We start from the raw sequence: 12014 nt of genomic DNA on the forward strand, positions 1-12014 counted from the left end.
CAACACCTTCATAGAAAGGGCTTGATGGACAAATAAATGTATCAGAGCAGCCATAAATGCCATCCATCTGCAAAAAAAGAAAGATTACAGATCAAAACCTTATACTTACACAGTGGTTAACACAGTGTTGTGACAATTAACAGCATGTATGTATTTACTGCTGGGCCTCAATTCTGTATCAATAACAGCTGGATTGCATCCAGACTGTGTAAAACTTTAATGAATTGAATGAAATGCAGAAATCAATCAATCATATTTGCTAGTAATAGTCGTTTGGATAACACTACAAAACTCAATGCATCAAATGCCAACAGTTAATATTTTTTTCCAGTTACAATATATTAGATTGTGGTTATGGTCAATAAGAAGGTGAACATTTATTGCAGGTCTATAGGTGAATGCAAACTTATGTTCAGCATGAGAGTTGAGCTACTCAACCTCCACCACCTTAACCTCCACACTGTTACTTGTCTTCTTGCTACATAAAGTGGTTATCATCATCTGATGTTGTTACTCTTACCAAGGCAGTGACTTCTTTATACAAGCTATGATATTCTTCAGATGCTGAATTTTGCAGTGCAGGTGTGAAGACTCTGTTGGTGATCTCCATTGGGACAAGGAAGCCAATCTGCAGAGTATTGATGTGTTGCTGATTACCAGGAAAATCTTTCTGGCTGAAGGACTGGACAGATGTGAGCCCTGCAGGTTTCAGTGTGGCACATTATGTCATAAGAGAGAAGCAGGTACCAGAAAATCAATCACATACACTGTTTTGTAACATAAGATAAAGACTACTGCAGTCTTTCTCAACCTTCTCTTTCCTTGAGTCTCTGAGAGGGCTGAGTTGATGATGTTTTTTTCCATGTGCATTGTGAGTATTCACCGAGATGCAACAATGAGACCAATAACCAATAACTTTCAATGACAACTTTTGAATCAACCATCCTGAAAGTACTCTGTAAAGTACTCTGTAAAGTTGAACTCTATTACAACTGCACAGTTCCATCAGCTAGGAAAGATTGTGTGATATGATTGTTACACAGACATTGTGGTGATATTGTTTTGTTAAAAACAATTGAAATAGAAAAATTACATTTTGAACTTTGTATGACCTAGAACTCTGTCCTCACATGTGTGCTCCTCATATGGTGCTGTCTGGTACAAACTAAGGAGCCCCTTCTCCTTGAACACAAAGATGTTTCTCTTTGACAGGTTAACAGTTTTGATAGCACCCAGAATTATACACACACATATTGTGTCTCTCTCATCCCTTTTCCTATAAAATGCATGTACATTCTTACTTTACACTCTGTTATGACTGTACACTGATCCTTTGCTACTAAAAAACACAAAGACCACATGGTCATTGTGTCAAGGAAGAGAGAGAACAATCGGCAGTCCAAGACATTATAAAAGTACTAAAGATGTACACCATGTATGGACTTTCTTACCTGAAAGACCAATCATCACTAAACACAGAGTCCACTGCCATCTCAGTTGTCCCATGGTGAATATCAGCCAGTAAACCATAGTCCAATATTACTCTGGTGTGACTCTTTCATGTACAGGCTTTTATTCATTCAGTGTGAGAATGGGCAGGGATTAGAGGCTGGTCCAGTAATGTCTGTAATATACACCCTCAGTGTTTACTTTGGAGAGTTCAATTTAGTTTGATAGATTTCTGTGTGCTGAGTAATTTTTGTACTACAGTAGTATTTATTATCTAATTTTTAAATATGGTTGCAAAAAAATGAGTGGTGGAGCCTGCTGTATACCGCATTGCCAGGATTAACAGTCAAGCTGAAAGCCTTATGTAATTGCTTCTCATTTGTTTGCAATTAAAACTACTGAAACAACTATCTTTCACACTTTCCCGCTTGAGTCTTTGTAATTGTATCCAGCTTTGTCTGAACATGTGTGTCTGTAACTGGTAATAGGGCTACTATTACTTAAAAGGAAACTTCAATATTTTTCAACCCTTCCCTTCTTTTTGTATCAAAGTGACTAAAGGGGAAAACAATTGGTCCAGTATTGAGCAAGAGTGCTGCAGCTGGCAGTCAAGAAACAGACTGAAATGTAATCTACTAAAAGTGTTAGTTTTTGCCACTGACAGACTCAGATTGTTATTATTATAAGTGTCTGACATTATGGAACCCTCCAGAATTGGTGATTAAATTAGTTTTTCATATTTCCTTACAACATAAAGAACATATGGTTTAACAGCATAGTGATGCGATCAGAAATTATAAGCCTCATGTTCTGTTTCTTGCTATTTATTTTTGAAATATCACTGATTCTTGACTGTGGCAGTGGTGACAGAGACCTGCCAGTGGTGACAGAGACTGTGGCAGTGGTGACAGAGACTGTGGCAGTGGTGACAGTGGTGACAGAGACTGTGGCAGTGGTGACAGAGACCTGACAGTGGTGACAGTGGTGACAGTGACCTAATTACAACAAAAAAATCCAATCTTTTCACCACTCAAATCCATGCTTCCTTGTTTACCAACATAATTTAACAATTCACCATGTAAATTTGATCCTTGTATATCAAATCACAATGATATAAATATAAACATCAGGAAACATCAAAAACATTTGGTCAGCTTTATGTTGTTGAGAAGCCACTTGAAAATTGGTCATATACCTCAAGGGGTAACTCCTAATAAATCACCACCTAATAAATCACCATGATCAGACAGATAATCTGACAGTGTTGATGTCTGACAATGTTGACAAAACACACTTTTTTAGATGACATGCATGAGTTTTATATAGGAGCCATCTTGTTTTCCCTCTGTTGTTAGCTACCCCTGACTTCTTAAACTGCTTACATTTATTTGATAGTTTAGAAGAATTCTCCATATACAAAAGAGACAGTGTTGACAGTCTCTTGGCACCACCTTGTGGCCAGAATATATTTCATGTTAAATCCTGAATTTAAATCCTCCATTTAATAGCCTTTTAACTGTCATGGATGCACATAATAACACAAACCACAACATTCACAATTCATGTACAACTCATGAAGACTCAGAGGAGCAAGTGTACAGCATCTGGTTAAAGCAGAGAGGTGGGGTATACAGTCTATGGGTGTACCCTGCAACACAGAAGTCCTCCAGCTGGCTGGCAAGTTCAAACCCAGAACCCGCTTTCTGTGAGGCGACAGTGCTAACCACTACACCATCATGCTGCCCTTCAATCCCTTTCAGTGCATCTCAATCAATGGTTTGAACAAGTTTAAATACACTTCTGTACTCTTTGGTGTCAGCAATGATTTTGTACCCATAAAAAGAAACAAAGGTCTACAGTCGTTATTGTTGATTTTCATATGTCAGTGGAGAGAGTAGACAGGAGTCCAGAGGCCTGTACTACGAAGCTGGACTTTCTCTTCAGGGTTAACTCTGGGTTTTCCATCCTACGACGCTGGTTCACTTCTTACGGGGGTAAATCACCATGGTAACTTATGCTGAACAGCTAACCTGCTCCAGAGCAGGTTATGTTCTATCAGGTTATATTTAAAAAAGAATCATTGTGGCACATGAGAGATATTAGTCTGTATGTTATACAGTTGGTTTGACATCATTCACTCAAATAGTTGAAGCACATAATAGGTTTGTATTTTGAATGTCAAATGAATATATGAAAATATAATGAATATTAAACTAACTTAATGTTGGCTATTTTCTGCTTGCATTCCTTCCTGGCTTTTGCTGCAGCAACAGTGTTGCTTTTGGCCTGGATGATGTGTTTGAATTCTTCATATTGTTGAAGAATAATTGTCTGCTCCTCCATGGTAAAGTAGGCTGCTGTGCAGGGTTTCTCCATGTTTGCGATTGGTCAGACACTGCAAACACTTTTATGTGAGCACACAGTGATCCAGATTGGAAAACCCTGGGTTCAATGACCAAGTTGATAACCAGCTTTGTAGTACCGCTTATCAGGATTGCGAATGTCTGGGTAAGTCAACCCAGGTAACGGAGAGATATCCCGGGTATGTTAATCCAGCTTCGTAGTACAGGCCTCTGGATGTCTTGCATTGAAAAGGTTCATTTACTTGACTAAGGAGAAGTGAATGAATAAACAGTACACGTTATGTTCTGATGCTCCCTTCAATTCTGAAGTTTCTGTCCTCCTGGGATAGTCTTAAACCACACAGATAATTCCACAGGTTGAGCCATGCCCAATTCTGGCAAGATCCAACATATTTACAGCAAATGCAGTTAAGTCTACTGGTCTACAGATAAAAACAGTGTCTAACTGCAACTCAGGGCCTTTGTCCTCCTTTCCACTGGGTTCACTGTATCCACCTCTGACTACAGTTACCTCTACTCCGTTCAGAGATACAGGAAAACACATATCTGACCTCGGCTGCTATAGCAACACCATCAGGGTGCCTCATGTTTTCCCCAAAAGGAGCAGACTCACTGCCTACTACTATCTCAAGGGGAGACAGTGTCTCAGAGTCAAGATTTGGTGAGGCCTTGCGATGACCACAAAGCTTAGTTTGACCCAGTACATGCCAATGATTGACGTAAATGATGGAAAATTCCTTAACAATTGTCACCTTAAGGATCATTTCTGTACCTTAAATGGTACTTTTCTGATAAATGTACCTTTGGGAGCAGAAATTATATCCATATTTCTCTGTGTGTAAATACTTTGGATTTTGGACAACTAGTGTGTGTGACATCTGTTGTTCTCGTTTAGTTTTTACAATTGTTAATCAAACTCTACCAACATAATGACATGAGTCATATGTACATAGAATATATAGCTACAGTTTGATAAGAGAAGATAAAAGTTGAGAGGGTCAGATGGTCAGCATGTTGTTTTTAATCATAAAATTTCACTTTATAATCACAGTACATTTATTTTTTTTATTATATAACATCACCCCCAGATGTCATATAACATACCACTGCCAGTAGTGAGAAACCTCTTAAATATGTGATAGCAAACACTCTGCAGTAAATGAGTGTGTAATGGTATCTTCCCTGTTGATGCTGCCAGGTCTGTTTTATGTTCTATCCTTATGTGACGGGGTCAGTTTAATGTTTTTGTTTTGCTGTGATTAAATTGTTTGAAATTTCTTTTTCCGAGCTGACCTTGAACATCCCACAGCCGACGGACAATCAGCGCAACAAGCCACAGCTGGCAGCTTGCAGGTATGACCCTTTTTATTGCAGGCCAGAGACGCCAGAGAGAGAAGATGAGCCAGTATGCCACCATGAACCTACCATCGCAGAAAGATCCTCCTACCTGAAGTGCAGCGGCCCGTGTCTGTCGGCGTAACTACTCCAGCCTGGGTGAATGACGTTCAGTTATCACCCAGGAAAACCGTGAGTGTTAATTCGCAAATCCAAAATGCAGACACTGAGAAGGCCGGCTGTAGGGCCAGGCAGAGGAGGGAGAGAGGGTGTAGACTGGTGTGTCGATAGAAGGCTGGCGGTTGTGTTTTACGTCTACAGGTGGAGTACCGGACCGAGGAACAAGTGGATCCAGAGAAGGCGGCATCCAGTCTGGAGAAGGATTCCTCCAGGATGGTCTGGATCCAGGAAAAGACTTTGGACTGTTTTATAATAAATCCTGGTGAACTTTCTATTTATTTTGGTGGTTTTTTAACTCTGCTCCGTCCTGATTAAAAAAGAACCTGTAGGCCTATTTGTAATTATGGAGTCCTAAGCTCCTCAACTTAGGTGGCGTTGTTGGCAACATTTTAAAACTAAATTATTGCTTTGGCTTTTAAACCAAACAAACCACGTGACACTTACTGTCTGGTCTTCAACAGTTGGAATGATAAGCATAAAATCATAGTTTCATTTTATGCATTATGTATATAAACTATAGGAACTCTTACATTTATATTTATTATTAATAATAACAATAATACTAATAATATATATAATAATAACAATAATAATAATAATCTATTATATAATGTATATATGAATTATAGTATGTCAGTGTTAGTGTTAATGGCATGGTGACACTGTGGCAAAGAACTGAATCCAAAGCTTTACATCCGGATCAAGTTCTACTTCTGGTTTCAGAGAGTGGAGAGAACATGGAGACATTAGATCTCCTTGTGTTGGACAAATTGTTTGTACAGCCCTCCCTATCTAGTGATCTTTGTTTAATTATGGTAATTGTTCATGTGATGAGTTTTACTGAATGAGGCCTGAGTGGGACATCCACGTCTGAGTGATGCATAGTGTTCTCTTTGTTTAAGTATGCAATTTAAAAATAATCTTGTTCAATACTTTTAATGGACCATGGTGGTAAATGTAGGCGTGACTTTTGGGCAGTAAAAACTTAAAATGAAGCCATACCAGACAATATAGGAATCACATTCTCATAATCATGACAAAGAACACAGAATGCCTCATAAGGCCACCATTTTATTCTTTTTTGTATCTTTCACTCTTTTTGTAAAATTTTTTTCTGTTTCACTTTCATTTTTTCAGCCTGTTTCTCCATTTTTTTAAATTTTGCACCGTTTGGCCAACGCCAACTTCTTCTAAGATTATCAAGCAGCTAGTACAGTAATTACACCGTTCCTCCATTTGTTATCAACCTAAAGAGGGACCAGCAGACGAACCCATCTCCCCATCAGCCCACGGGATAAACAGTCTGCGGGCAGACTTTCCAGATCCATTCCTCACCGGTAGCTGTGGCAACAAGTGACATCTTCAAGAGTAACTACCTGAGGAGTGCCACACACATTTCTTACTGGACCAACAGCCCTTTCGGTTCCAGCTGAGTTCTCCCAGCCGCCAAACAAAGTACAATCACACATCTTTTATCATTTGTTTATGACAAGGTTGGTTTCAAACTAAGGCTTTAAATTCATTTAGAATTTAATTCACTATTAGTTTCATATTCCATATAGCGGATGGTTACATGGTAACCCAGGTTCTCTCCTACATATTGCATATGTACGGGGACTGACCCCACAGGGGCAGCTGTTGTGGATTACTCTTTAAGACACATCACCTGTGGTGGCCACACTGATTAGCCACCTGGGCTATATAAGCACCACACCTGTGTGGCCACTCTGATTGACCTTGATTGGAACGCGTTTCAGAGCGGCTAATAGTTGGAGAGATAGTCTCTCCACTCAGAGAACCTAGGTTACCATGTAACCATCCGTTCTCTATCGTGTCAAGACTATCTCTCCACCCTACATATTCCATATGTACAGGGACTCTATAAGACGCACCGCGCGGAAACCAAGCAGACGACAATTCGGATGAGACGTCACCGCCACCAGAACCACTCACGTGCGCAAACCAAGGAACTATATACAAATCTACACTATAGACACACCCATGACCCCAGCGCAAGACGCCACCAAGGTCCAGCTGGCCCCGCCAGACGCTAAGGCCAGCCACAAATGGGTGGAAGGACACCTAGCCTGCCAGGCTAGTCCAGAAAGCAAAAGAAAGGAAAAGACATCACTCCAAGCCAAAGTGCTCTTCAAGAGCTATGGCACTGGAGGCATGGTATGTTCGGCCACGTTCTACTGCACCATGCCCAGCACACGCTCAGTGAACGGGATGTCGGCTGCCACATTCATGCAGTAAAACCTTATAAAGGTGGACGGGCTCGACCAAGAGGCCGCCGTACAAATCTCAGACAGGGGGGCACCTCTCCATAAGGCCCAGGAGGTAGCGAGGCCCCGTGTGGAATGTGCACGTACCCCTGCCGGGGCAGGCACCCCTGCCTCTTTATATGCCTGTTGGATTGCCTCTACAACCCAATGGGACAGCCTAGCTTTTGAGACTGGCTGCCCAAGAGTGTTAGTCCTGTAGCAGACAAAGAGTTGGTCTGTAGCCCTGTGGGCACGAGTACGCTGAATATAGAGCGTTAAGGCCCTGACGGGACACAACAGTGATACCCCACTCGACCCAATTCCACCATCCTGAGGAGGGTGGAAAGGGCGCAACTCAAAACTCTGGTTGGCGTGGGACTCAGACCAGACCTTAGGGTGGAATGCAGGATTAGGTCGCATCAGCACCCCAGCATTCCCAGGCAAGAAGCGGCAGCACTCTTCATGCACAGAAAGGGCATGTAGCTCACCCACCCTTTTTGTTGACACAATAGCCAACAAGAATGACGTCTTGAGCGAAAGCCATTTCAGCTCCACCGTTTCCAGAGGCTCGAATGGCCCATGCTGTAAGGCTGACAAAACCATCTCCAAATCCCATGGGGGGACACCCGGCCTCCTGGAAGAGTGAGCAACCCTACCAGCCCCCCTAAGGAACTGAGCAATAAGGTCACAACAACCCTGTGCCAGTTTACGAGGCCCAACACGGGCTGCCTTTATGGCTGCCACCATCCCCCTCAACGTTGAGGGAGACTTGCCTGCCTCCAACAGCTCCTGGAGGAACTGAAGGATATCAGGGGCCATACAGGAGAGGGGATCTAGCTGTCGCGAGGTACACCATGATTTAAACATCCCCCACCGATAGGAATAAGAAGCCCTGGTAGAGGGAGCCCGGGCACCCTGCAACGTGCCTACCACAGACTGGGGTAAGCCCATGGCTAGAAATTCGGCCCTCTCAGGGGCCAGGCCCAAAGCCTTAGGCCTTGGGATAAAGGGTGAAAAAGAGTTCCCTCGGCCTGGGACAGGAGGTCTCGGCGAATGGGAAGCTCCCACGGTTGGCCCTGAAAAAGGGGTGGAATCTCGGCAAACCAAATCATCTGGGGCCAATTCGGGGCCACCAGGATGAGGCTCACCTCCTCTACCTGGACTCTCTGTAGGAGTTGGTGCAGGAGGATGAAGGGAGGGAAGGCATACAGGAGGCCCAGTGGCCACTGATGTGCCATTACATCTGTCCCTAAGGGAGGATCGTCCCTCCCCATGGAGAAAAACAGGGGACAATGAGTATCCTCCCTGGATGCAAAAAGATCTGCCACGGCTGTGCCGTAGCGATCCCATATTCCGCTCACCACCTCTGGATGTAGCCGCCACTCTCCGGGGAGAGGTCCTCCCCTGGAGAGCCGATCTGCAGCAAGGTTCTCCCGACCTGGCACGTATGTGGCCCTCAGGGACTTGAATTGGGGATGAGCCCATTGCAATATTATCCGAGCCAATCTGCATAGGCGAAGGGAACCTAGACCCCCTTGCCTGTTGATATATGCCACCGCTACTGTACTGTCTGTTCTCATCAGCACATGGCGGTCCTGCAGCACTGGTAGGAAATGCAGAAGAGCCAGATGGATAGCCTGCAGCTCCAACACATTTATGTGCTGCGCTAACCAGGGTCCGTGCCAAAGGCCGCTGACGCCCTTGCCTTCGTGGACAGCCCCCCAGCCTACCAGGGATGCGTCTGATGACACCACCTGGCGATGCAACACAGGCCCCAGTGCCATCCCACGTACTAAGTTGGTCGGCCGCTGCCACCAACGGAGAGCCACACACAGTCTGCGCGTCACCAATACGCTGGTCTGCAGATTCCTCCGTGGGCAAAGTCCAAGGCCCAGGAGGCAGCGCTGCACCGGGCGCATGTTCAGAAGAGCCAGAGGTATGACATGCACTGTGGCTGCCATTAACCCCAAGAGGCGGAGACATAGCCTCCAGGATACTCTGGCCCCAAGCCGGAACTGGGACAGGCAAGTCCTGAGGGTGGCCTGTCTCACAGGAGTCAAGGAAAGAGCCCCTGCCCTGGCATCCAAACACATGCCTAGGAACTCCGTGAACTGTGATGGCTGGAGCCTGCTCTTCTTCCTGTTGAGGTGCAGGCCTAGGTACTCTAAGTGCTGCAGGAGACGAGTCACATCTCTGCGGCACTGCCCCTCCGAGTGAGCACACACCAGCCAGTCGTCCAAGTAATTGAGGATGCGAATACCCTCCCAACGCAAGGGTCCCAGTACAGCATCCATACACCTTGTGAACGTGCGGGGGGCAAGTGATATGCCAAATGGGAGGACACAGAACTCGAAGGTTCTGCCGTTGAAGGCGAACCTGAGATAACGTCTGTGCCCTTCCCATATCGGGATCTGAAAATACGCATCCTCCAGGTCTATCGTGGCAATCCAGACGCCTTGGAGGATGGCCTGTCGAACCCGTGGCACAGTCAACATCTTGCAACGTAGGGGCCTCAAAAACTTGTTCAATCCCCTCAAATCCAAAATTGGCCTCAGTCTCCCATCCTTCTTGGGAATGAGGAAGTAACGTGAGTAAAACCCCGCCTGAGGATTGTCCAGAGTCACTTCCCTGATGGCTCTCTTCGCTAAAAGCGTGTAGATCTCTGCTGCAAGCACCTCCCTGCGCTGAGGATCTGCCACCAGTGTAAAGGTGGCTGACTGAGTCAGAGGGGGAGGGTGCAGAAATTGCAGTCGATAACCCTGAGTCATGGTGGAAACCACCCAGGGGTCTGCCCCAAGAGTCTCCCAGGGCAGTTTGCACTGGCCTAGGAGGTGGCATGGGGAGACAGGGTGCTGATAATTGTCAGGAAGAAGTGGGTGGCTTGGGGGGCCCCTGGCCCCGGCCGTGCCTACTCCGCTGACCGCGTCTAGCTCTACCACGTCGGCTGGCCTCCAGACGGACCCGTAGATCACTGGAAGCAGCAGATCTTGATTGAGGGGGTCCTGGCTGTGGGGCTGGTGAAACCTGCTGGCCACGCCCCATCGGAGCATACCAGACATCTCTTTAGCACACTGGCGGGCTTCTTGAGCCTGCTGAAGCATTGCCTTGGCATCTGGTCCAAACATAGCAGAGGGGACCACAGGCAGCCTGAGTAGACGGGCCCGGTCTTCCCCCTGTAACCGTGACTGAGACAGCCAGAGATGGCGTCTCACCATACAGAGCGAGGCCAGGGCCCTACCGGTCGCCACCGCCTGCTCCTTCATCAACTTGGCCAAAAGAGATGACACCTGCTGCACCTCTGCAGAAATGTTGGAGTCTCCCCCTAACTGGCTGGCCAGCTGGCGTTGGTACAAGGCTAGAATAGCCCCAGTGTTCACCAACCTGCCCTGTATGGCCATAGCCCCATGCAGCTTATTGAGCATGGCATCCATCATCTTGGTGTTCCTACTCGGGCAAGTCGGTGTCCCCAACACTGACTTAGTGGGGGACATCAAGGGCCCCAAAGCCTGATCCATGGGAGGAGGAGGTCCACAGCCAATCCTCTCTCGACCATGCACACCTGCCAGCCTTCTGCACAGACCTGACCAACGATGGGCTTCAGATGGTGTAGCAAACTGTTTCACTACCAGATCCTCCACATCAGGAAGTAGAGGCACTGAAAAAGACTGACTGAGTTGGAGTCACGTCATCAAACCGGGAGGCCCTCTGTCCTTGGTCTGCTGGCATGTCAACCCCCAATGCCACGCGGCCCGAGCTTGAACAGGGAGGAGGGCTTCGTCCTCAGGGTCAATGCCCAAGATGTCAATGTCCCCTTCATCAGACGCATCTGACATGGGGGAGACCAGGTGTAGCTCTTCGAGCCCTTGCCAGATGGGGGCAGTGTGCTGGACAGTAGGCGGGGCTGCAACCGTAGCTGCAGGAGGAGGCATCGCCACTCGTGCCCTGACACCCCCTCCAGAGGGATGAGGAGATTGTGCTTCTGGGTCATGCAAAACTACCCTTCTTGGCCGTTTTGCAGGCCCAGTGAGAGTGGCTGGATGTGTGACAGGAAACACTCGAGCCCTAGCCTCCCTCACTCTAGCTGGCAGGATGAAACAATTCATGCAGAATGTGGGGTCCTGGCTGGCCAGTCCCAAGCAGTGCACACACTGGTCATGACCATCCTCCATGGGCATCCTTACACCACAGTTCAGACAGGTGTGCCCCACTGAACTAGCCACTTGCAGTGGAAATCAAGGAATCAGAGTGGCCACACAGGTGTGGTGCTTATATAGCCCAGGTGGCTAATCAGTGTGGCCACCACAGGTGATGTGTCTTAAAGAGTAATCCACAACAGCTGCCCCTGTGGGGTCAGTCCCCGTACATATGGAATATGTAGGGTGGAGAGATAGTCTTGACACGATAGAGAACTATAGGCTACCGA

General features: G+C 46.2%; 1 protein-coding gene across 1 annotated transcript; it reads right to left on the reverse strand.

The window, feature by feature from the left end:
- Positions 1 to 8544: 8544 nt before the first annotated feature.
- Positions 8545 to 11766, reverse strand: LOC128373962 (uncharacterized). The gene is made up of 2 exons (XM_053334166.1): positions 11286 to 11766; positions 8545 to 11171 (listed from the first exon to the last, which is right to left on the reverse strand). The coding sequence occupies exons 1-2, from the start codon at positions 11764 to 11766 to the stop codon at positions 8545 to 8547; spliced, it is 3108 nt and encodes a 1035-aa protein (XP_053190141.1).
- Between the last annotated feature and the right edge of the window lie 248 nt (positions 11767 to 12014).

Source organism: Scomber japonicus, chromosome 15 (assembly GCF_027409825.1).
Source record: "Scomber japonicus isolate fScoJap1 chromosome 15, fScoJap1.pri, whole genome shotgun sequence".
NCBI lineage: Eukaryota > Metazoa > Chordata > Actinopteri > Scombriformes > Scombridae > Scomber > Scomber japonicus.